This window comes from Musa acuminata, chromosome BXJ1-3 (genome assembly GCF_036884655.1).
Source record: "Musa acuminata AAA Group cultivar baxijiao chromosome BXJ1-3, Cavendish_Baxijiao_AAA, whole genome shotgun sequence".
Taxonomy (NCBI): domain Eukaryota; kingdom Viridiplantae; phylum Streptophyta; class Magnoliopsida; order Zingiberales; family Musaceae; genus Musa; species Musa acuminata.
Genome location: NC_088329.1, coordinates 38,285,884 through 38,311,694, shown reverse-complemented (window position 1 = coordinate 38,311,694; position 25,811 = coordinate 38,285,884). Strand labels below are relative to the sequence as shown.

General features: G+C 35.6%; 3 protein-coding genes and 2 pseudogenes across 6 annotated transcripts; 3 read left to right on the top strand and 2 right to left on the bottom strand.

Moving 5' to 3' along the window:
• The first annotated feature begins 1,267 nt into the window (after positions 1-1,267).
• Positions 1,268-3,878, top strand: LOC135637717 (beta-glucosidase 26-like). 2 transcript variants are annotated; one of them, XM_065150464.1, is made up of 11 exons: positions 1,268-1,513; positions 1,619-1,677; positions 1,790-1,865; positions 1,976-2,047; positions 2,118-2,205; positions 2,306-2,549; positions 2,639-2,754; positions 2,890-3,044; positions 3,120-3,151; positions 3,272-3,374; positions 3,496-3,878. In XM_065150464.1, exons 1-11 carry the CDS (start codon positions 1,294-1,296, stop codon positions 3,774-3,776), a joined length of 1,446 nt encoding a protein of 481 aa, XP_065006536.1. In that variant the 5' UTR covers positions 1,268-1,293; the 3' UTR covers positions 3,777-3,878. The 2 variants fall into 2 exon arrangements, with proteins under 2 accessions (XP_065006536.1, XP_065006532.1); XM_065150460.1 differs by having other exon boundaries at positions 2,827-3,044.
• Positions 3,879-5,302: 1,424 nt separating this feature from the next.
• LOC135638808 (uncharacterized) lies at positions 5,303-8,282 on the bottom strand (annotated as a pseudogene).
• A 3,443-nt stretch (positions 8,283-11,725) lies between these two features.
• On the top strand, positions 11,726-14,311 carry LOC135637708 (beta-glucosidase 26-like). Of its 2 annotated transcripts, none has more exons than XM_065150451.1 (11): positions 11,726-11,946; positions 12,052-12,110; positions 12,223-12,298; positions 12,409-12,480; positions 12,551-12,638; positions 12,739-12,982; positions 13,072-13,187; positions 13,323-13,477; positions 13,553-13,584; positions 13,705-13,807; positions 13,929-14,311. In XM_065150451.1, the coding sequence occupies exons 1-11, from the start codon at positions 11,727-11,729 to the stop codon at positions 14,207-14,209; spliced, it is 1,446 nt and encodes a 481-aa protein (XP_065006523.1). In that variant the 5' UTR covers position 11,726; the 3' UTR covers positions 14,210-14,311. The 2 variants fall into 2 exon arrangements, with proteins under 2 accessions (XP_065006523.1, XP_065006516.1); XM_065150444.1 differs by having other exon boundaries at positions 13,260-13,477.
• A 1,478-nt stretch (positions 14,312-15,789) lies between these two features.
• On the bottom strand, positions 15,790-18,769 carry LOC135638804 (uncharacterized; annotated as a pseudogene).
• A 3,443-nt stretch (positions 18,770-22,212) lies between these two features.
• Positions 22,213-24,798, top strand: LOC135637700 (beta-glucosidase 26-like). Of its 2 annotated transcripts, none has more exons than XM_065150436.1 (11): positions 22,213-22,433; positions 22,539-22,597; positions 22,710-22,785; positions 22,896-22,967; positions 23,038-23,125; positions 23,226-23,469; positions 23,559-23,674; positions 23,810-23,964; positions 24,040-24,071; positions 24,192-24,294; positions 24,416-24,798. In XM_065150436.1, exons 1-11 carry the CDS (start codon positions 22,214-22,216, stop codon positions 24,694-24,696), a joined length of 1,446 nt encoding a protein of 481 aa, XP_065006508.1. In that variant the 5' UTR covers position 22,213; the 3' UTR covers positions 24,697-24,798. The 2 variants fall into 2 exon arrangements, with proteins under 2 accessions (XP_065006508.1, XP_065006500.1); XM_065150428.1 differs by having other exon boundaries at positions 23,747-23,964.
• Positions 24,799-25,811: the final 1,013 nt, after the last annotated feature.

The following is a 25,811-nucleotide window of genomic DNA, read 5'->3' as shown; positions in this document are numbered from 1 at the left end:
AATAATAAATCGATATAGAATAAATCTTCTATCGGTTGCTATTAGTTCAAGCAGGTGGTTAATGAATCAACTATTCAATCCCAAATAATCCTGAGTTCTAATCCACTCGAACCTCTTAAACTTTTACGTCTGTCTTCTTATAAATGTCTTCTGCATAGTCTCCTACCCACATAATCAGATTATATTCAAGATATGTTCTATCCGGTTCTCATTCTTTTCGTACATCAGACCTCAATTTGATCACTCTTATTAAATTAGATTTTAATATTTTTAAAAATATTATAAATTAATAGTTAACTCTAAATTCATTTTTTTTTTCATGAAATAATTAATATAAATTTATGATTCCAAGTTTAAAACTAATTAAACAATAAAATTCATATATAATTTTTTAAAATATAAATATGTCTAATTAAATAAATTATAACTATTATTAACATTAAATTAACTAATCATTCTAATATCACAATTCAATAATTATGATTTATTAATCATATATTTTAAATTTAAAATATTATTATGTATCATATACATTATAATTATTACAATAATAACTCGATACATAACAAATCTTCATAGATTTAGATTTGTTCCCAAACGCTATCCATTCAAGTAGGTGGTTAATGGATACTATTCAATCCTAAATAATCCACTCGAATCTCTTAAACTTTGACGTCTGCCTTCTTGTAAATGTCTTTTGCATAGTCTCCTACCCACATAAGACTACATTCAAGATGTTCTATCCGGTTCTCATTCTTCTCGTACATCAGACCTCAATTTGATCCTTCTTATTAAATTATATTTTAATATTTTTAAAAATATTATAAATTAATAGTTAACTCTAAATATATTGTTTTTTAAGAAATAACTAATATAAATTTATGATTCCAAGTTTAAAATTAATTAAATAATAAAAATTCATACATAATTTTTTTAAAACATAAATATGTCTAATTAAATAAATTATAACTATTATTAACATTAAATTAACTAATCATTGTAACATCACAATTCAATAATTATGACTTATTAATCATATATTTTTAAAATTAAAATATTATTATGTATCATATACATTATAATAATTACAATAATAAATCGATACATAACAAATCTTCATAGATTTAGATTTGTTCCCAAATGCTATCCATTCAAGCAAGTGGTTAACGGATCAACTATTCAATCCCAAATAATCCTGAGTTCTAAGAGGTGTTCCATAAATGTATGCTTTCCGCTCTTCAGCCCTCCTATAAATATATGATCTTACATCCACATTATCATCTATGTTCTAAGATGTGTTCCATCTTGTTCTCATCCTTTGTCGTCTTCTTACTCTTCATCTTATCAATCAATCCATGCTTCGCGACCGGAGCCCACTCCCACCAACTAAACCGTGATGCATTTCCCGAGGGCTTCGTCTTCGGCACTGCAGCCTCCGCCTACCAAGTCGAAGGCATGGCGCTCAAGGGCGGTAGGGGACCGTGCATATGGGATGCATTTGTTAGGGTTCCGGGTATCATGCAGTCTTTCTCATTCTCTTTTACTTCATCCTCTTCACTGAAATGATTCAATATTTTTGCTTGGAGGATTTCTATTTGTGTGTGTTGGTTGATCGCAGGTATGATTCCCAACAATGCCACTGCTGACGTATCAGTTGATGAATACCATCACTACAAGGTAGAGTAGTTTATGGTCTTTATCAAGTCGCTACGGCCTATAGAAATTCATAGGTTTCGATTTCTCATTGTTGAGTTAAAAAATGTTAACTTGGTAACATCTCATGGTTTAGGAAGATGTCGACATCATGAAGAAGTTCAACTTTGATGCATATCGGTTCTCCATCTCCTGGAGCAGGATTTTTCCAAGTACTAGAAACATATTTTTCTATTATTTTTTTTATCATCCAGTCCTCATCTTTGATCTATACCAATTTTGCATCATCCACTCCTGTTAGATAACGACTTCTGTTTTCTAGATGGAACTGGAGAGATTAATTGGCAAGGCGTAGACTATTATGACCGGCTAATCGACTACTTGATACTGCAAGGTAAACTTTATACGTTTAATGATCAAAAGAAACAAACGACAATCTTTTTTCGTTCTATTTTTTGTTTCAGGCATTACTCCCTATGCAAATCTCTATCACTACGATCTTCCATTGGCACTTCATAAAGAGTATCTGGGTTGGCTGAGCCCCAAGATAGTGTAAGCCCTTGGCTGCTGACAATGCCTTAATCTATAATGCTCTTTGCATTATAAATCATTGGAGATTGTTTAAGCCCGTCTGATGAGTTGTATCATGCAGGGATGCATTTGCCAACTATGCAGACTTCTGCTTTGAGAGGTATGGAGATAGAGTCAAGAACTGGTTCACATTCAATGAGCCCAGGGTGGTGTCAGCTCTCGGTTATGACAGTGGCTTTCATGCCCCTGGAAGATGTACCAACTGCAAATTTGGTGGAAACTCAGCCACAGAGCCTTACATCGTCACTCATAATCTCATCTTATCACATGCAGCTGCAGTGAAGAGATATCGCGAAAAGTATCAGGTTTGGACTTGTGCACACAAGTCATGATTCTGTCATACAACATATGACCATGATCAACATATGTTTCTTGTTGTGTTCTCTCTATTCAGGTAGATCAGAAAGGCAAAATTGGCATTCTTTTGGATTTCGTTTGGTACGAGCCTTATACACACTCAGCAAATGACGAAGCTGCGGCCCAGAGAGCCAGGGATTTCCACCTTGGATGGTAACAATGCAGCCTATTCCAATTGAGTATATACTCTCTAAGTGACCGATTGATCTCTTTCTCTGTTTGCAGGTTTCTTCACCCTCTAACATATGGATACTATCCAAAATCAATTCGAGAAATTGTCAAGGACAGGCTTCCTAAATTCACCGCTGATCAAGTGAAGATGGTGAAAGGTTCTTATGATTATGTTGGTGTCAACCAATACACGTCTTACTACATGAAGGATAATGGAGTCACCAATCCCAAACCTGTCAGCTACCAAGACGACTGGCACGTCGAATTCAAATGTTAGATTTGCTGATCCCTTGTAATAGCTTCATTCTTTGTGTTAACCTTCTTTCTTACATTTCCATATCTTGCAGTTGACCGAGATGGTGTCCCGATTGGTCCACAGGTAAAACCATGCCTTTTCTTCTTCTCATTAAAATACTTTTTCACCTAATCTGTGACTTGCGTTGATCTACACTTGACAAGCAACTGTTGATTAACCTTTTAGTAATGGAATTTTACTCAGGCCTACTCCGGCTGGCTCTACATAGTTCCATGGGGAATGTACAAAGCTGTGACCTACGTGAAGGTAAATTATGGTGATCCAGTCATCATCCTCGCAGAAAATGGTATGAAACATTCTATGGTCTCCTCGCTCCGTTGTAATCACAGTTTCTGATCTCTTGAAAACGAAGACGACGACGACGACGATGATGATGATGATGTTGATGATGTTGATGATGATCGTAGGAATGGATCAGCCAGGCAATGTCACTCTACCAGAAGGTTTGCGCGACACTAAGAGGATCAACTTCTACAAGAGCTACATCACCGAGCTGAAGAGGGCGATGGATGATGGTGCGACGGTGATCGGATACTTTGCATGGTCTCTCCTTGATAACTTCGAGTGGAGGTTGGGTTACACTTCGAGGTTTGGTCTGGTTTACGTGGACTTTAAGACGAACATGCGATACCCAAAGGAATCGGCCTACTGGTTCAAGAACATGCTGAAGAGGAAGAAGAATAATTGATGTTAGAGAAATCGATTTCGATGTTGCTTTTGATTTCATAATCAATCAGGTTGTAATTATCCTCTGGTTGGAGACTTTTATTAGAGTTATGACGTTTTCATATGTGCTTTGGCGTCCACTAGCCTTTGTGTTATATTGGTTCGATTTAGTTGGGCTTCGGTAGCGCTCTCGGTTGGAACATTGAGCTCGTTCCGATCTTGAAGGAGACTTGGAAATGGGGCTTCGAGGAGGATCAAGTTGTTGCCTGTCATCTGGGCGGTGCACCATCGTCGACACCCTCGTATGCACCCGTTTAGCTATTCTTTATCTTGATCATGTCTTGTTTGTGATAGGGGGGGAAGGATTCAATTCTAGTTTTCTATCATTTCGAGATCTTGGGAATGATGCAAGCGGTGAGGATGGGTACAGGTAGAAGCCCAACATCACGGGATGTACCGTACTTGCTATTAAGGGGGTTGGCCCTCCTATTTCTTGATTATGTCTTGTTTTAGATTGAGGGTCACTTTTTGTTTCTTGGTTATTCGGATTCGATGTTCCATAATGTTCTTCTCGTTCAACTTCTTTTGATCTTCTATCTGTTTAGGGCTAGGGTGTATTTCTTTTGATGTTTGAATCTGTAATTTCCCAATATGATCTTCTCCCTTCGATCATTCTTTATATCTTGGTCTGTTTTTTATATATGATATTGCTTCTTTATACATCTTACCATTGATTCTGGATGTTTGAAATCCTCATTTGTCATTATATATATATATATATATATACCGTATGTTCTTCCTACGATCAAAACTAACCATATAGTTTTTATTGTAGTAAAACGAAAGAAAAATAATTTAGTTTCTTCAACTCAAGTCAGATTGAGGATTACATTTATGTAGGTTCAGAAAAGAACTGGGCGACGAGTCTCGGCGGTGGCCACGCCGCTAAGGAGCCCCTTGCCTTCCTTGGCACCGCCTTCCGAATCCTCACCATGTTCTCTCCTCTGTGTCTTTTGGCCTGTACAAATAGTCGAAGCTTCATTTCCTCGCTATAGGATGCGGTGTATCAGAGAAATTAAAATGTTTTGGCACTTCCTTCTATCACGGCTTTCAGGGTTTGAGTCTACAGGGAAGTTACTTGTTTGAATTGCTATCTTGTCCAGCAGACTGCAAACAGGAGGCATTAGTCTGTCCGGAGACATCTCCAGTGAACCAAAGCGTGATTGCTGCTCTTCTGTATATTCCGGTTCGAAAGGCCTCTATGTGTCATAATGAGTCCGATGAAGATGATGCATTACCTTCCTGTCAATGACGAATTCTTTCTTCCTGTCGATGACGAATTCTTTCTTCCTGTCATTTTAAAACCACAAATCCTGACTAGTGTTGTACTCGAACAAAGCCCTCAGTTGATTGATAGACTTCTGTCGCAAGTTGGACCTGTCTGAACCAATATTTTAATAGAATTTTCAAGAATAGATGCAACAAGATGAACTCAACATCATCAGTTATAACCAGGAGAATTCCAAAGGAGAAATATAACACCATGCATTGCGTCAACATATGAGTCTTCGTTTTATTTAGAAATTTACATAGCAATCCACGGCCTATTCAATCCATTGAAAACAATTCCAGCAGCGCACATAAATCATACATGGAAAAGCTTCCAGTTAATTTGTATCATTCACCAAAGAAGTTTGAAGCAAACTAAACTCGAGTATAAGTAACACTAGCGGGTCTAGATTTATCAAAACACAGCACAATTGTTTGCTTAAAGATTAACAAGGGCACAGGTCGACAAAAAAACCTACACATGCAGTTAATGGCTTGTTGGCAACTGAGATTCCTCATGACATCTGTCCTCAGACTTTGCCCGGTATAATGTTCAGTAGAGCCAGCCCCCATAATTTCAAACCTACAAATGGTGAAACAACTTTAATTTATGGTATCATTGCATGAAAGAAACTTAAACTAGCTCATATGTTTGTGTTAAAGTATACTCTCTTTCACAAATGAAGAACAACTATGCTGAAAGTTCAACTATACGACGTTTGTTTCAAAATATATGAATAGCTAAGGAGAAAACTACCCTACTCTCTCATGCTCTCTTTATTTATGAAAACTCTCCCATTCTAAATTTGAAGCAAAGTTTCTTTAGTTAGAAGTCACCTTATAATAAGCAAACTCTGCATCTGAGTCACAAAGATATTAGTGTATTTTTATTGTAGCAAATTGTATGAACCTCCTTACTGAAGGAAAATATTTTGTCAAATGGAACCGTGGTTTGTTTCTCTTCAAAATATGTTTATCCCTTGGATGCAGAAAACACGACAAAACTAATTATCTCAAACTCTTCATCTAGGCAAGAAGATCTAAGAGGAATTACAGCTTCCACGGTGACCATCAAGGCAACTTTCCTACATGGTTGTCTAAAATGACTCCTAGGTTTTTTTACTTGATAGACTTGGACCAATTTCTAGAGGGCTCACATAATTTGAAACAAGGCCATAGGATATGTTCAATCCATCCAAGGTCACATATCATGTAAGAGATATGCTTTACAACCACCAGCTGTACATTTCATAGGAGAAGGTTTCGATGAAGAAAATGTTGGTCAATGGAAACAAATTTTCATTTCCATATTGTTGTATGCTTTATTCATATATATATAGGACATCTTCAAATGATTTACAATATTACTCTGCTCCATCTAAACAATAACATGTCAATTCACTTTTCTTATTTTTACTGTAGCAATTTTAGTTCTTTTTGCAAGGGGTGGCCTTGGGGTGGCTTTGGTTGGTAAGGGGAGGAACTGAACCTGGAAGATAGAAATGATGCCAAACATCCAGTAGCAATAAAACCTACAACCTGCAGGAGTGGACTCCATATTAGATGTATGAACACTTGAATAATATATGTTAGTTCCATCATGTTTCAAACACAAACTTTTAGTTTTGCTTTTGCCTTGAGTAAGATTTAAGGGATAGACATAAAAGTAACAAGATAGCATTGGCTACAGCAATTGTTATATCATTGGCTATAGCAAACATCAAACCCTGCCAAGTGCAATTGTTATATCATTGCAGAAGGCTAACAAGATAGTAGACACTATACAAAAGGAGGTTATCTGAATGCTATGAAACAATTCTTCACCATGTTAACCTTCCACTTCCTCTGGCAAACATAATAGCAATGTATTCTATAGCCACTCCGATCACTTGTCTGAGCTTTTCGTAACTATGTATTTTGTCTCTTACAAGGGGAAAGATTCTAATGAAATAGATTCGAGGGTGCATGGGACAGTCAAGAAGACAAAGTGTTTCAACACTGAGGCTGTTTGAGGTACAGTATCCATGATGTAATAATCCTCTTTGAAGTACATTATATACTCAGTCCAATAACAAGCAGTCACAACAAAAACCAGTGATTTTTAAGACTACTGGTGTCTAGAGTTAGAAGCAAAAAAGTACAAACTAGAAGCAGTGATTCTTTTGAGACTGACCTGGTTAGATATCCATAAGAAATCAAGCTGAAAGATCTTTTGTTCTTCTTTAAGCATCATCACTGGGGTGCAAAATTGTCTGGGCCTGCTTCCTCAGCTCCTCGTCCGCTCTCCTCAAGAACTGATCCCACCCACTTCCTTCCCCTGTGTCCAAGTAGTCGTAAGGCACAGCCGTCTTCAACCCTGGCCTCACCCCACATTGGCTTTCGACAATCCGAAACTCCACCAATCTTGCTTCTTCTTCTCCCGGCTCTTTGTCTACTTCTTCCTCCGACTCCTCCCAGGTAAAGAGAATGGGTACGCCATGGGTTGAAGTCGATAAGCTTCACCCGCCCGTCACTGGTGACATAAACGTCGAAGGTGTAGTTCTGAGACTCGAACGTGGGACCCACGACCTCGGAGAAGAAGGTCTGGATGAGAGGCAGAATGTGGTGGCGGCGGTCGAGAAGGGCGTGGTAGCAGTTGGTGACTTCGCGCTGGGATTTGGCTATGAGGCGGCGGCAGCGGGCGAAGCAGCGGAACTCCATCTCGGGGCGATGGAGTCGGAGGAGTGGAGAAGGGCAACGTCAGCGAAGGAGGAGCAGCGGACGGTGCCGTCGGCGGAGATCCAGGCTGCGTCCTTGGGTGCGCTCCAGTTCAACTTGGGGAAGGCGGCGCCGCCTAGGGCGGTAATGGACCGCTCGACCGCCGCCTCAAGCTCGGGAAACGACGGGGCGGAGTCAGCTTCCGCTTCGTCTTCGTCGGATACGGAGAGCTGGGAGGAGCGGTCGAGAAGGGAGGTGGGGTCGATGCCGGCGGCGGGGCGAGGAAGGGGGCCGCGGCCGGACCGGAGGCGGGGCGGGGAAGGAGGAATAGAGCGGCGCGTCATCGTCGTCGTCGCTGTGGGAGTCGGCGTGGGGAGACGGGTTTGAGACCGAGGTAGCGGAGGAAGGGATCGGGGAGTGGGTGGAAGAGGGTGCGAATAGTATGAGGCTTGAACATGGGATACCATTCGTTGATTTGGCACCGCAGAACATGGGATACCATTCGTTGAATATGGGGTAACTTGTAATTACCTTATCGGAAATTTAATAATAATTTTTATATAGTAAATAAAATTATTCATTAATCATATGTAACATATCGTGATGTCATATATAATATTCAAATAACAAAAATATATATCATACATTCTTATATGCTCTCTAAACAGTGGATGAACGAAGATGCATACCTAACTTATATCGTATTTTTACTCTAAACATTCCTTTGAACGGAGGAAGAATTTAATTATCACGTCAATAAATAATATAATAAAATATTATAACATTGTGAATCATCCCGCATAGTTACAAATACTACATGTAAATAATTATATCAATATCATCAACTTAATCTAAAATATGGGTTAAAAAATACTTGACTAGATAGGCTAATCTATCTAATCAATCTACCTGGAGTCAGACCTCAATTTAATCATTTTTTATAAAATTAGATTTTTAATATTTTTAAAATATTATAAAATAATAGTTAACTCTAAATCCATTCTTTTTAATGAAATAACTAATATAAATTTATGATTCCAAATTTAAAACTAATTAAATAATAAAAATTCATATATAATTTCTTAAAACATAAATATGTCTAATTAAATAAATTATTACAATCATTAAAATTAAATTAACTAATCATTCTAACATCATAATTCAATAATTATAATTTATTAATCATAAAAATTTAAAATTAAAATATTATTACGTATCATATACATTATAATAATTTAATATTAAATATTTTAAAATTTTAATAAAAATTAATAAAAAATATCGATCTTTCTTCGAGGAATCTCTTTTCAACCCTCGTAGAAATAAAGGAGAAGAAAAGTAAATAATATATTTATTATTTATTTATTTATTTTACTTTCATAGATAAAAATAGAAATATAATATTTATTTATTCACATATAAAAATAAAATTTATATTATTTTTTTAAAAAAATTACTAATTAAGAAACAAATCAATTAATAATATATTTAATTGATAAAAATTCTAACTTATCCATAGGAAATAAAATTTAATTATTTCTTTAACCACATTACACAAGGTAGTTTGATACATGTTAAAAGAAAAATAATGGATGATTACAATAATAAATTGATACTCGATAGAACAAATCATTATAGATAATCCAATTACTACCCGTCAAGTAATTTCCATGCTCAAATACGTACCTCATGTCTAACTGTTATCCATTCATATAGTTCTCATGCTCACATACGTACCTCATGTCCAACTGCTATCCGTTCAAGTAGGTCTCAAATGAGGGTTTACGGATCAACTGTTCAATCCTAAATAATCCTGAGTTCTTATCCGAACCTCTTGAACTTCTACGCCTTCCACTATTCTGCCCTCCTATAAATGTCTTCTATATAGTCTCCCACCCACATCATCAGATTACATTCAAGATGTGTTCCATCTAATTCTCATCGTTCTTCTTGTGCGTTATACCTTAATTTGATCACTCTTATTAAATTAATTTTTAATTTTTTAAAAATATTTTAAAATATTATAAAATAATAGTTAACTCTAGATCTATTATTTTTCATGAAATAACTAATATAAATTTATGATTCCAAGTTTAAAACTAATTAAATAATAAAAATTCACATATAATTTCTTAAAACATAAATATGTCTAATTAAATAAATTATAGCTATTATTAACATTAAATTAACTCATCATTTTAACTTCACAATTCAATAATTATGATTTATTAATCATAAAATTTTAAAATTAAAATATTATTACGTATCATACACATTATAATAATTTTAATATTAAATATTTTAAAATCTTAATAAAAATTAATAAAATATATATCTTTTTTCGAGGAATCTCTTTTCAAATCTCATATAAGATTAAAGGAGAAGAAAAATAAATAATATATTTTATTTTTAATTTAATTATGATAAAAAATAGAAATATATTATTTATTTATTCACAGATAAAAATAAATTTTATATTATTTTTTAAAAAAAATATAATGCTCATTAGGAAATAAATCAATTACTAATATAATTAATTGACAAAAATTCTAACTTAACCACATGAAATCAAATTTAATTATTTCTTTAACCAAATTACGCAAACAATATAGTTCGATATATATTAAGAAAGAAAAATCATGAATCATTACAATAATAAATCGATATAGAATAAATCTTCTATCGGTTGCTATTAGTTCAAGCAGGTGGTTAATGAATCAACTATTCAATCCTAAATAATCCTGAGTTCTAATCCACTCGAACCTCTTAAACTTTTACGTCTGTCTTTTTATAAATGTCTTCTGCATAGTCTCCTACCCACATAATCAGATTATATTCAAGATATGTTCTATCCGGTTCTCATTCTTTTCGTACATCAGACCTCAATTTGATCACTCTTATTAAATTAGATTTTAATATTTTTAAAAATATTATAAATAAATAGTTAACTCTAAATTCATTTTTTTTCATGAAATAATTAATATAAATTTATGATTCCAAGTTTAAAACTAATTAAACAATAAAATTCATATATAATTTTTTAAAATATAAATATGTCTAATTAAATAAATTATAACTATTATTAACATTAAATTAACTAATCATTCTAATATCACAATTCAATAATTATGATTTATTAATCATATATTTTAAATTTAAAATATTATTATGTATCATATACATTATAATTATTACAATAATAACTCGATACATAACAAATCTTCATAGATTTAGATTTGTTCCCAAACGCTATCCATTCAAGTAGGTGGTTAACGGATCAACTATTCAATCCTAAATAATCCACTCGAATCTCTTAAACTTTGACGTCTGTCTTCTTATAAATGTCTTTTGCATAGTCTCCTACCCACATAAGACTACATTCAAGATATGTTCTATCCGGTTCTCATTCTTCTCGTACGTCAGACCTCAATTTTATCCTTCTTATTAAATTATATTTTAATATTTTTAAAAATATTATAAATTAATAGTTAACTCTAAATCTATTCTTTTTTAAGAAATAACTAATATAAATTTATGATTCCAAATTTAAAATTAATTAAATAATAAAAATTCATACATAATTTTTTTAAAACATAAATATGTCTAATTAAATAAATTATAACTATTATTAACATTAAATTAACTAATCATTGTAACATCACAATTCAATAATTATGACTTATTAATCATATATTTTTAAAATTAAAATATTATTATGTATCATATACATTATAATAATTACAATAATAAATCGATACAGAACAAATCTTCATAGATTTAGATTTGTTCTCAAACGCTATCCATTCAAGCAAGTGGTTAACGGATCAACTATTCAATCCCAAATAATCCTGAGTTCTAAGAGGTGTTCCATAAATGTATGCTTTCCGCTCTTCAGCCCTCTTATAAATATAAGATCTTACATCCACATTATCATCTATGTTCTAAGATGTGTTCCATCTTGTTCTCATCCTTTGTAGTCTTCTTGCTCTTCATCTTATCAATCAATCCATGCTTCGCGGCTGGAGCCCACTCCCACCAACTAAACCGTGATGCATTTCCCGAGGGCTTCGTCTTCGGCACTGCAGCCTCCGCCTACCAAGTCGAAGGCATGGCGCTCAAGGGCGGTAGGGGACCGTGCATATGGGATGCATTTGTTAGGGTTCCGGGTATCATGCAGTCTTTCTCATTCTCTTTTACTTCATCCTCTTCACTGAAATGGTTCAATATTTTTGCTTGGAGGATTTCTATTCGTGTGTGTTGGTTGATCGCAGGTATGATTCCCAACAATGCCACTGCTGACGTATCAGTTGATGAATACCATCACTACAAGGTAGAGTAGTTTATGGTCTTTATCAAGTCGCTACGGCCTATAGAAATTCATAGGTTTTGATTTCTCATTGTTGAGTTAAAGAATGTTAACTTGGTAACATCTCATGGTTTAGGAAGATGTCGACATCATGAAGAAGTTCAACTTTGATGCATATCGGTTCTCCATCTCCTGGAGCAGGATTTTTCCAAGTACTGGAAACATATTTTTCTATTATTTTTTTTATCATCCGGTCCTCATCTTTGATCTATACCAATTTTGCATCATCCACTCCTGTTAGATAACGACTTCTGTTTTCTAGATGGAACTGGAGAGATTAATTGGCAAGGCGTAGACTATTATGACCGGCTAATCGACTACTTGATACTGCAAGGTAAACTTTATACGTTTAATGATCAAAAGAAACAAACGACAATCTTTTTTCGTTCTATTTTTTGTTTCAGGCATTACTCCCTATGCAAATCTCTATCACTACGATCTTCCATTGGCACTTCATAAAGAGTATCTGGGTTGGCTGAGCCCCAAGATAGTGTAAGCCCTTGGCTGCTGACAATGCCTTAATCTATAATGCTCTTTGCATTATAAATCATTGGAGATTGTTTAAGCCCGTCTGATGAGTTGTATCATGCAGGGATGCATTTGCCAACTATGCAGACTTCTGCTTTGAGAGGTATGGAGATAGAGTCAAGAACTGGTTCACATTCAATGAGCCCAGGGTGGTGTCAGCTCTCGGTTATGACAGTGGCTTTCATGCCCCTGGAAGATGTACCAACTGCAAATTTGGTGGAAACTCAGCCACAGAGCCTTACATCGTCACTCATAATCTCATCTTATCACATGCAGCTGCAGTGAAGAGATATCGCGAAAAGTATCAGGTTTGGACTTGTGCACACAAGTCATGATTCTGTCATACAACATATGACCATGATCAACATATGTTTCTTGTTGTGTTCTCTCTATTCAGGTAGATCAGAAAGGCAAAATTGGCATTCTTTTGGATTTCGTTTGGTACGAGCCTTATACACACTCAGCAAATGACGAAGCTGCGGCCCAGAGAGCCAGGGATTTCCACCTTGGATGGTAACAATGCAGCCTATTCCAATTGAGTATATACTCTCTAAGTGACCGATTGATCTCTTTCTCTGTTTGCAGGTTTCTTCACCCTCTAACATATGGATACTATCCAAAATCAATTCGAGAAATTGTCAAGGACAGGCTTCCTAAATTCACCGCTGATCAAGTGAAGATGGTGAAAGGTTCTTATGATTATGTTGGTGTCAACCAATACACGTCTTACTACATGAAGGATAATGGAGTCACCAATCCCAAACCTGTCAGCTACCAAGACGACTGGCACGTCGAATTCAAATGTTAGATTTGCTGATCCCTTGTAATAGCTTCATTCTTTGTGTTAACCTTCTTTCTTACATTTCCATATCTTGCAGTTGACCGAGATGGTGTCCCGATTGGTCCACAGGTAAAACCATGCCTTTTCTTCTTCTCATTAAAATACTTTTTCACCTAATCTGTGACTTGCGTTGATCTACACTTGACAAGCAACTGTTGATTAACCTTTTAGTAATGGAATTTTACTCAGGCCTACTCCGGCTGGCTCTACATAGTTCCATGGGGAATGTACAAAGCTGTGACCTACGTGAAGGTAAATTATGGTGATCCAGTCATCATCCTCGCAGAAAATGGTATGAAACATTCTATGGTCTCCTCGCTCCGTTGTAATCACAGTTTCTGATCTCTTGAAAACGAAGACGACGACGACGACGATGATGATGATGATGTTGATGATGTTGATGATGATCGTAGGAATGGATCAGCCAGGCAATGTCACTCTACCAGAAGGTTTGCGCGACACTAAGAGGATCAACTTCTACAAGAGCTACATCACCGAGCTGAAGAGGGCGATGGATGATGGTGCGACGGTGATCGGATACTTTGCATGGTCTCTCCTTGATAACTTCGAGTGGAGGTTGGGTTACACTTCGAGGTTTGGTCTGGTTTACGTGGACTTTAAGACGAACATGCGATACCCAAAGGAATCGGCCTACTGGTTCAAGAACATGCTGAAGAGGAAGAAGAATAATTGATGTTAGAGAAATCGATTTCGATGTTGCTTTTGATTTCATAATCAATCAGGTTGTAATTATCCTCTGGTTGGAGACTTTTATTAGAGTTATGACGTTTTCATATGTGCTTTGGCGTCCACTAGCCTTTGTGTTATATTGGTTCGATTTAGTTGGGCTTCGGTAGCGCTCTCGGTTGGAACATTGAGCTCGTTCCGATCTTGAAGGAGACTTGGAAATGGGGCTTCGAGGAGGATCAAGTTGTTGCCTGTCATCTGGGCGGTGCACCATCGTCGACACCCTCGTATGCACCCGTTTAGCTATTCTTTATCTTGATCATGTCTTGTTTGTGATAGGGGGGGAAGGATTCAATTCTAGTTTTCTATCATTTCGAGATCTTGGGAATGATGCAAGCGGTGAGGATGGGTACAGGCAGAAGCCCAACATCACGGGATGTACCGTACTTGCTATTAAGGGGGTTGGCCCTCCTATTTCTTGATTATGTCTTGTTTTAGATTGAGGGTCACTTTTTGTTTCTTGGTTATTCGGATTCGATGTTCCATAATGTTCTTCTCGTTCAACTTCTTTTGATCTTCTATCTGTTTATGGCTAGGGTGTATTTCTTTTGATGTTTGAATCTGTAATTTCCCAATATGATCTTCTCCCTTCGATCATTCTTTATATCTTGGTCTGTTTTTTATATATGATATTGCTTCTTTATACATCTTACCATTGATTCTGGATGTTTGAAATCCTCATTTGTCATTATATATATATATATATATATATATATATATATATATATATATATATATATATATATATATATATATATATATATACCGTATGTTCTTCCTACGATCAAAACTAACCATATAGTTTTTATTGTAGTAAAACGAAAGAAAAATAATTTAGTTTCTTCAACTCAAGTCAGATTGAGGATTACATTTATGTAGGTTCAGAAAAGAACTGGGCGACGAGTCTCGGCGGTGGCCACGCCGCTAAGGAGCCCCTTGCCTTCCTTGGCACCGCCTTCCGAATCCTCACCATGTTCTCTCCTCTGTGTCTTTTGGCCTGTACAAATAGTCGAAGCTTCATTTCCTCGCTATAGGATGCGGTGTATCAGAGAAATTAAAATGTTTTGGCACTTCCTTCTATCACGGCTTTCAGGGTTTGAGTCTACAGGGAAGTTACTTGTTTGAATTGCTATCTTGTCCAGCAGACTGCAAACAGGAGGCATTAGTCTGTCCGGAGACATCTCCAGTGAACCAAAGCGTGATTGCTGCTCTTCTGTATATTCCGGTTCGAAAGGCCTCTATGTGTCATAATGAGTCCGATGAAGATGATGCATTACCTTCCTGTCAATGACGAATTCTTTCTTCCTGTCGATGACGAATTCTTTCTTCCTGTCATTTTAAAACCACAAATCCTGACTAGTGTTGTACTCGAACAAAGCCCTCAGTTGATTGATAGACTTCTGTCGCAAGTTGGACCTGTCTGAACCAATATTTTAATAGAATTTTCAAGAATAGATGCAACAAGATGAACTCAACATCATCAGTTATAACCAGGAGAATTCCAAAGGAGAAATATAACACCATGCATTGCGTCAACATATGAGTCTTCGTTTTATTTAGAAATTTACATAGCAATCCACGGCCTATTCAATCCATTGAAAACAATTCCAGCAGCGCACATAAATCATACATGGAAAAGCTTCCAGTTAATTTGTATCATTCACCAAAGAAGTTTGAAGCAAACTAAACTCGAGTATAAGTAACACTAGCGGGTCTAGATTTATCAAAACACAGCACAATTGTTTGCTTAAAGATTAACAAGGGCACAGGTCGACAAAAAAACCTACACATGCAGTTAATGGCTTGTTGGCAACTGAGATTCCTCATGACATCTGTCCTCAGACTTTGCCCGGTATAATGTTCAGTAGAGCCAGCCCCCATAATTTCAAACCTACAAATGGTGAAACAACTTTAATTTATGGTATCATTGCATGAAAGAAACTTAAACTAGCTCATATGTTTGTGTTAAAGTATACTCTCTTTCACAAATGAAGAACAACTATGCTGAAAGTTCAACTATACGACGTTTGTTTCAAAATATATGAATAGCTAAGGAGAAAACTACCCTACTCTCTCATGCTCTCTTTATTTATGAAAACTCTCCCATTCTAAATTTGAAGCAAAGTTTCTTTAGTTAGAAGTCACCTTATAATAAGCAAACTCTGCATCTGAGTCACAAAGATATTAGTGTATTTTTATTGTAGCAAATTGTATGAACCTCCTTACTGAAGGAAAATATTTTGTCAAATGGAACCGTGGTTTGTTTCTCTTCAAAATATGTTTATCCCTTGGATGCAGAAAACACGACAAAACTAATTATCTCAAACTCTTCATCTAGGCAAGAAGATCTAAGAGGAATTACAGCTTCCACGGTGACCATCAAGGCAACTTTCCTACATGGTTGTCTAAAATGACTCCTAGGTTTTTTTACTTGATAGACTTGGACCAATTTCTAGAGGGCTCACATAATTTGAAACAAGGCCATAGGATATGTTCAATCCATCCAAGGTCACATATCATGTAAGAGATATGCTTTACAACCACCAGCTGTACATTTCATAGGAGAAGGTTTCGATGAAGAAAATGTTGGTCAATGGAAACAAATTTTCATTTCCATATTGTTGTATGCTTTATTCATATATATATAGGACATCTTCAAATGATTTACAATATTACTCTGCTCCATCTAAACAATAACATGTCAATTCACTTTTCTTATTTTTACTGTAGCAATTTTAGTTCTTTTTGCAAGGGGTGGCCTTGGGGTGGCTTTGGTTGGTAAGGGGAGGAACTGAACCTGGAAGATAGAAATGATGCCAAACATCCAGTAGCAATAAAACCTACAACCTGCAGGAGTGGACTCCATATTAGATGTATGAACACTTGAATAATATATGTTAGTTCCATCATGTTTCAAACACAAACTTTTAGTTTTGCTTTTGCCTTGAGTAAGATTTAAGGGATAGACATAAAAGTAACAAGATAGCATTGGCTACAGCAATTGTTATATCATTGGCTATAGCAAACATCAAACCCTGCCAAGTGCAATTGTTATATCATTGCAGAAGGCTAACAAGATAGTAGACACTATACAAAAGGAGGTTATCTGAATGCTATGAAACAATTCTTCACCATGTTAACCTTCCACTTCCTCTGGCAAACATAATAGCAATGTATTCTATAGCCACTCCGATCACTTGTCTGAGCTTTTCGTAACTATGTATTTTGTCTCTTACAAGGGGAAAGATTCTAATGAAATAGATTCGAGGGTGCATGGGACAGTCAAGAAGACAAAGTGTTTCAACACTGAGGCTGTTTGAGGTACAGTATCCATGATGTAATAATCCTCTTTGAAGTACATTATATACTCAGTCCAATAACAAGCAGTCACAACAAAAACCAGTGATTTTTAAGACTACTGGTGTCTAGAGTTAGAAGCAAAAAAGTACAAACTAGAAGCAGTGATTCTTTTGAGACTGACCTGGTTAGATATCCATAAGAAATCAAGCTGAAAGATCTTTTGTTCTTCTTTAAGCATCATCACTGGGGTGCAAAATTGTCTGGGCCTGCTTCCTCAGCTCCTCGTCCGCTCTCCTCAAGAACTGATCCCACCCACTTCCTTCCCCTGTGTCCAAGTAGTCGTAAGGCACAGCCGTCTTCAACCCTGGCCTCACCCCACATTGGCTTTCGACAATCCGAAACTCCACCAATCTTGCTTCTTCTTCTCCCGGCTCTTTGTCTACTTCTTCCTCCGACTCCTCCCAGGTAAAGAGAATGGGTACGCCATGGGTTGAAGTCGATAAGCTTCACCCGCCCGTCACTGGTGACATAAACGTCGAAGGTGTAGTTCTGAGACTCGAACGTGGGACCCACGACCTCGGAGAAGAAGGTCTGGATGAGAGGCAGAATGTGGTGGCGGCGGTCGAGAAGGGCGTGGTAGCAGTTGGTGACTTCGCGCTGGGATTTGGCTATGAGGCGGCGGCAGCGGGCGAAGCAGCGGAACTCCATCTCGGGGCGATGGAGTCGGAGGAGTGGAGAAGGGCAACGTCAGCGAAGGAGGAGCAGCGGACGGTGCCGTCGGCGGAGATCCAGGCTGCGTCCTTGGGTGCGCTCCAGTTCAACTTGGGGAAGGCGGCGCCGCCTAGGGCGGTAATGGACCGCTCGACCGCCGCCTCAAGCTCGGGAAACGACGGGGCGGAGTCAGCTTCCGCTTCGTCTTCGTCGGATACGGAGAGCTGGGAGGAGCGGTCGAGAAGGGAGGTGGGGTCGATGCCGGCGGCGGGGCGAGGAAGGGGGCCGCGGCCGGACCGGAGGCGGGGCGGGGAAGGAGGAATAGAGCGGCGCGTCATCGTCGTCGTCGCTGTGGGAGTCGGCGTGGGGAGACGGGTTTGAGACCGAGGTAGCGGAGGAAGGGATCGGGGAGTGGGTGGAAGAGGGTGCGAATAGTATGAGGCTTGAACATGGGATACCATTCGTTGATTTGGCACCGCAGAACATGGGATACCATTCGTTGAATATGGGGTAACTTGTAATTACCTTATCGGAAATTTAATAATAATTTTTATATAGTAAATAAAATTATTCATTAATCATATGTAACATATCGTGATGTCATATATAATATTCAAATAACAAAAATATATATCATACATTCTTATATGCTCTCTAAACAGTGGATGAACGAAGATGCATACCTAACTTATATCGTATTTTTACTCTAAACATTCCTTTGAACGGAGGAAGAATTTAATTATCACGTCAATAAATAATATAATAAAATATTATAACATTGTGAATCATCCCGCATAGTTACAAATACTACATGTAAATAATTATATCAATATCATCAACTTAATCTAAAATATGGGTTAAAAAATACTTGACTAGATAGGCTAATCTATCTAATCAATCTACCTGGAGTCAGACCTCAATTTAATCATTTTTTATAAAATTAGATTTTTAATATTTTTAAAATATTATAAAATAATAGTTAACTCTAAATCCATTCTTTTTAATGAAATAACTAATATAAATTTATGATTCCAAATTTAAAACTAATTAAATAATAAAAATTCATATATAATTTCTTTAAACATAAATATGTCTAATTAAATAAATTATTACAATTATTAAAATTAAATTAACTAATCATTCTAACATCATAATTCAATAATTATAATTTATTAATCATAAAAATTTAAAATTAAAATATTATTACGTATCATATACATTATAATAATTTAATATTAAATATTTTAAAATTTTAATAAAAATTAATAAAAAATATCGATCTTTCTTCGAGGAATCTTTTTTCAACCCTCGTAGAAATAAAGGAGAAGAAAAGTAAATAATATTTTTATTATTTATTTATTTATTTTACTTTCATAGATAAAAATAGAAATATAATATTTATTTATTCACATATAAAAATAAAATTTATATTATTTTTTAAAAAAAATTACTAATTAAGAAACAAATCAATTAATAATATATTTAATTGATAAAAATTCTAACTTATCCATAGGAAATAAAATTTAATTATTTCTTTAACCACATTACACAAGGTAGTTTGATACATGTTAAAAGAAAAATAATGGATGATTACAATAATAAATTGATACTCGATAGAACAAATCATTATAGATAATCCAATTGCTACCCGTCAAGTAATTTCCATGCTCAAATACGTACCTCATGTCTAACTGTTATCCATTCATATAGTTCTCATGCTCACATACGTACCTCATGTCCAACTGCTATCCGTTCAAGTAGGTCTCAAATGAGGGTTTACGGATCAACTGTTCAATCCTAAATAATCCTGAGTTCTTATCCGAACCTCTTGAACTTCTACGCCTTCCACTATTCTGCCCTCCTATAAATGTCTTCTATATAGTCTCCCACCCACATCATCAGATTACATTCAAGATGTGTTCCATCTAATTCTCATCGTTCTTCTTGTGCGTTATACCTTAATTTGATCACTCTTATTAAATTAATTTTTAATTTTTTAAAAATATTTTAAAATATTATAAAATAATAGTTAACTCTAGATCTATTATTTTTCATGAAATAACTAATATAAATTTATGATTCCAAGTTTAAAACTAATTAAATAATAAAAATTCACATATAATTTCTTAAAACATAAATATGTCTAATTAAATAAATTATAGCTATTATTAACATTAAATTAACTCATCATTTTAACTTCACAATTCAATAATTATGATTTATTAATCATAAAATTTTAAAATTAAAATATTATTACGTATCATACACATTATAATAATTTTAATATTAAATATTTTAAAATCTTAATAAAAATTAATAAAATATATATCTTTTTTCGAGGAATCTCTTTTCAAATCTCATATAAGATTAAAGGAGAAGAAAAATAAATAATATATTTTATTTTTAATTTAATTATGATAAAAAATAGAAATATATTATTTATTTATTCACAGATAAAAATAAATTTTATATTATTTTAAAAAAAAATTATAATGCTCATTAGGAAATAAATCAATTACTAATATAATTAATTGACAAAAATTCTAACTTATCCACATGAAATCAAATTTAATTATTTCTTTAACCAAATTACGCAAACAATATAGTTCGATATATATTAAGAAAGAAAAATCATGAATCATTACAATAATAAATCGATATAGAATAAATCTTCTATCGGTTGCTATTAGTTCAAGCAGGTGGTTAATGAATCAACTATTCAATCCTAAATAATCCTGAGTTCTAATCCACTCGAACCTCTTAAACTTTTACGTCTGTCTTTTTATAAATGTCTTCTGCATAGTCTCCTACCCACATAATCAGATTATATTCAAGATATGTTCTATCCGGTTCTCATTCTTTTCGTACATCAGACCTCAATTTGATCACTCTTATTAAATTAGATTTTAATATTTTTAAAAATATTATAAATAAATAGTTAACTCTAAATTCATTTTTTTTCATGAAATAATTAATATAAATTTATGATTCCAAGTTTAAAACTAATTAAACAATAAAATTCATATATAATTTTTTAAAATATAAATATGTCTAATTAAATAAATTATAACTATTATTAACATTAAATTAACTAATCATTCTAATATCACAATTCAATAATTATGATTTATTAATCATATATTTTAAATTTAAAATATTATTATGTATCATATACATTATAATTATTACAATAATAACTCGATACATAACAAATCTTCATAGATTTAGATTTGTTCCCAAACGCTATCCATTCAAGTAGGTGGTTAACGGATCAACTATTCAATCCTAAATAATCCACTCGAATCTCTTAAACTTTGACGTCTGTCTTCTTATAAATGTCTTTTGCATAGTCTCCTACCCACATAAGACTACATTCAAGATATGTTCTATCCGGTTCTCATTCTTCTCGTACGTCAGACCTCAATTTTATCCTTCTTATTAAATTATATTTTAATATTTTTAAAAATATTATAAATTAATAGTTAACTCTAAATCTATTCTTTTTTAAGAAATAACTAATATAAATTTATGATTCCAAATTTAAAATTAATTAAATAATAAAAATTCATACATAATTTTTTTAAAACATAAATATGTCTAATTAAATAAATTATAACTATTATTAACATTAAATTAACTAATCATTGTAACATCACAATTCAATAATTATGACTTATTAATCATATATTTTTAAAATTAAAATATTATTATGTATCATATACATTATAATAATTACAATAATAAATCGATACAGAACAAATCTTCATAGATTTAGATTTGTTCTCAAACGCTATCCATTCAAGCAAGTGGTTAACGGATCAACTATTCAATCCCAAATAATCCTGAGTTCTAAGAGGTGTTCCATAAATGTATGCTTTCCGCTCTTCAGCCCTCCTATAAATATAAGATCTTACATCCACATTATCATCTATGTTCTAAGATGTGTTCCATCTTGTTCTCATCCTTTGTAGTCTTCTTGCTCTTCATCTTATCAATCAATCCATGCTTCGCGGCTGGAGCCCACTCCCACCAACTAAACCGTGATGCATTTCCCGAGGGCTTCGTCTTCGGCACTGCAGCCTCCGCCTACCAAGTCGAAGGCATGGCGCTCAAGGGCGGTAGGGGACCGTGCATATGGGATGCATTTGTTAGGGTTCCGGGTATCATGCAGTCTTTCTCATTCTCTTTTACTTCATCCTCTTCACTGAAATGGTTCAATATTTTTGCTTGGAGGATTTCTATTCGTGTGTGTTGGTTGATCGCAGGTATGATTCCCAACAATGCCACTGCTGACGTATCAGTTGATGAATACCATCACTACAAGGTAGAGTAGTTTATGGTCTTTATCAAGTCGCTACGGCCTATAGAAATTCATAGGTTTTGATTTCTCATTGTTGAGTTAAAGAATGTTAACTTGGTAACATCTCATGGTTTAGGAAGATGTCGACATCATGAAGAAGTTCAACTTTGATGCATATCGGTTCTCCATCTCCTGGAGCAGGATTTTTCCAAGTACTGGAAACATATTTTTCTATTATTTTTTTTATCATCCGGTCCTCATCTTTGATCTATACCAATTTTGCATCATCCACTCCTGTTAGATAACGACTTCTGTTTTCTAGATGGAACTGGAGAGATTAATTGGCAAGGCGTAGACTATTATGACCGGCTAATCGACTACTTGATACTGCAAGGTAAACTTTATACGTTTAATGATCAAAAGAAACAAACGACAATCTTTTTTCGTTCTATTTTTTGTTTCAGGCATTACTCCCTATGCAAATCTCTATCACTACGATCTTCCATTGGCACTTCATAAAGAGTATCTGGGTTGGCTGAGCCCCAAGATAGTGTAAGCCCTTGGCTGCTGACAATGCCTTAATCTATAATGCTCTTTGCATTATAAATCATTGGAGATTGTTTAAGCCCGTCTGATGAGTTGTATCATGCAGGGATGCATTTGCCAACTATGCAGACTTCTGCTTTGAGAGGTATGGAGATAGAGTCAAGAACTGGTTCACATTCAATGAGCCCAGGGTGGTGTCAGCTCTCGGTTATGACAGTGGCTTTCATGCCCCTGGAAGATGTACCAACTGCAAATTTGGTGGAAACTCAGCCACAGAGCCTTACATCGTCACTCATAATCTCATCTTATCACATGCAGCTGCAGTGAAGAGATATCGCGAAAAGTATCAGGTTTGGACTTGTGCACACAAGTCATGATTCTGTCATACAACATATGACCATGATCAACATATGTTTCTTGTTGTGTTCTCTCTATTCAGGTAGATCAGAAAGGCAAAATTGGCATTCTTTTGGATTTCGTTTGGTACGAGCCTTATACACACTCAGCAAATGACGAAGCTGCGGCCCAGAGAGCCAGGGATTTCCACCTTGGATGGTAACAATGCAGCCTATTCCAATTGAGTATATACTCTCTAAGTGACCGATTGATCTCTTTCTCTGTTTGCAGGTTTCTTCACCCTCTAACATATGGATACTATCCAAAATCAATTCGAGAAATTGTCAAGGACAGGCTTCCTAAATTCACCGCTGATCAAGTGAAGATGGTGAAAGGTTCTTATGATTATGTTGGTGTCAACCAATACACGTCTTACTACATGAAGGATAATGGAGTCACCAATCCCAAACCTGTCAGCTACCAAGACGACTGGCACGTCGAATTCAAATGTTAGATTTGCTGATCCCTTGTAATAGCTTCATTCTTTGTGTTAACCTTCTTTCTTACATTTCCATATCTTGCAGTTGACCGAGATGGTGTCCCGATTGGTCCACAGGTAAAACCATGCCTTTTCTTCTTCTCATTAAAATACTTTTTCACCTAATCTGTGACTTGCGTTGATCTACACTTGACAAGCAACTGTTGATTAACCTTTTAGTAATGGAATTTTACTCAGGCCTACTCCGGCTGGCTCTACATAGTTCCATGGGGAATGTACAAAGCTGTGACCTACGTGAAGGTAAATTATGGTGATCCAGTCATCATCCTCGCAGAAAATGGTATGAAACATTCTATGGTCTCCTCGCTCCGTTGTAATCACAGTTTCTGATCTCTTGAAAACGAAGACGACGACGACGACGATGATGATGATGATGTTGATGATGTTGATGATGATCGTAGGAATGGATCAGCCAGGCAATGTCACTCTACCAGAAGGTTTGCGCGACACTAAGAGGATCAACTTCTACAAGAGCTACATCACCGAGCTGAAGAGGGCGATGGATGATGGTGCGACGGTGATCGGATACTTTGCATGGTCTCTCCTTGATAACTTCGAGTGGAGGTTGGGTTACACTTCGAGGTTTGGTCTGGTTTACGTGGACTTTAAGACGAACATGCGATACCCAAAGGAATCGGCCTACTGGTTCAAGAACATGCTGAAGAGGAAGAAGAATAATTGATGTTAGAGAAATCGATTTCGATGTTGCTTTTGATTTCATAATCAATCAGGTTGTAATTATCCTCTGGTTGGAGACTTTTATTAGAGTTATGACGTTTTCATATGTGCTTTGGCGTCCACTAGCCTTTGTGTTATATTGGTTCGATTTAGTTGGGCTTCGGTAGCGCTCTCGGTTGGAACATTGAGCTCGTTCCGATCTTGAAGGAGACTTGGAAATGGGGCTTCGAGGAGGATCAAGTTGTTGCCTGTCATCTGGGCGGTGCACCATCGTCGACACCCTCGTATGCACCCGTTTAGCTATTCTTTATCTTGATCATGTCTTGTTTGTGATAGGGGGGGAAGGATTCAATTCTAGTTTTCTATCATTTCGAGATCTTGGGAATGATGCAAGCGGTGAGGATGGGTACAGGCAGAAGTCCAACATCACGGGATGTACCGTACTTGCTATTAAGGGGGTTGGCCCTCCTATTTCTTGATTATGTCTTGTTTTAGATTGAGGGTCACTTTTTGTTTCTTGGTTATTCGGATTCGATGTTCCATAATGTTCTTCTCGTTCAACTTCTTTTGATCTTCTATCTGTTTAGGGCTAGGGTGTATTTCTTTTGATGTTTGAATCTGTAATTTCCCAATATGATCTTCTCCCTTCGATCATTCTTTATATCTTGGTCTGTTTTTTATATATGATATTGCTTCTTTATACATCTTACCATTGATTCTGGATGTTTGAAATCCTCATTTGTCATTATATATATATATATATATATATATATATATATATATATATATATATATATATATATATATACCGTATGTTCTTCCTACGATCAAAACTAACCATATAGTTTTTATTGTAGTAAAACGAAAGAAAAATAATTTAGTTTCTTCAACTCAAGTCAGATTGAGGATTACATTTATGTAGGTTCAGAAAAGAACTGGGCGACGAGTCTCGGCGGTGGCCACGCCGCTAAGGAGCCCCTTGCCTTCCTTGGCACCGCCTTCCGAATCCTCACCATGTTCTCTCCTCTGTGTCTTTTGGCCTGTACAAATAGTCGAAGCTTCATTTCCTCGCTATAGGATGCGGTGTATCAGAGAAATTAAAATGTTTTGGCACTTCCT

Coding starts and splice junctions, on each gene's coding strand:
- LOC135637717 (XM_065150460.1), top strand. CDS start 1,294: ATGTGTTCCATCTTGTTCTCATCCTTTGTCGTCTTCTTACTCTTCATC. Junction 1,678..1,789: donor ATGAATACCATCACTACAAG/GTAGAGTAGTTT, acceptor CTCATGGTTTAG/GAAGATGTCGACATCATGAA. Junction 2,550..2,638: donor GATATCGCGAAAAGTATCAG/GTTTGGACTTGT, acceptor CTCTCTATTCAG/GTAGATCAGAAAGGCAAAAT.
- LOC135637708 (XM_065150444.1), top strand. CDS start 11,727: ATGTGTTCCATCTTGTTCTCATCCTTTGTAGTCTTCTTGCTCTTCATC. Junction 12,111..12,222: donor ATGAATACCATCACTACAAG/GTAGAGTAGTTT, acceptor CTCATGGTTTAG/GAAGATGTCGACATCATGAA. Junction 13,478..13,552: donor CTGGCACGTCGAATTCAAAT/GTTAGATTTGCT, acceptor CATATCTTGCAG/TTGACCGAGATGGTGTCCCG.
- LOC135637700 (XM_065150428.1), top strand. CDS start 22,214: ATGTGTTCCATCTTGTTCTCATCCTTTGTAGTCTTCTTGCTCTTCATC. Junction 22,786..22,895: donor CTGGAGCAGGATTTTTCCAA/GTACTGGAAACA, acceptor TCTGTTTTCTAG/ATGGAACTGGAGAGATTAAT. Junction 22,968..23,037: donor CGACTACTTGATACTGCAAG/GTAAACTTTATA, acceptor TTTTTGTTTCAG/GCATTACTCCCTATGCAAAT.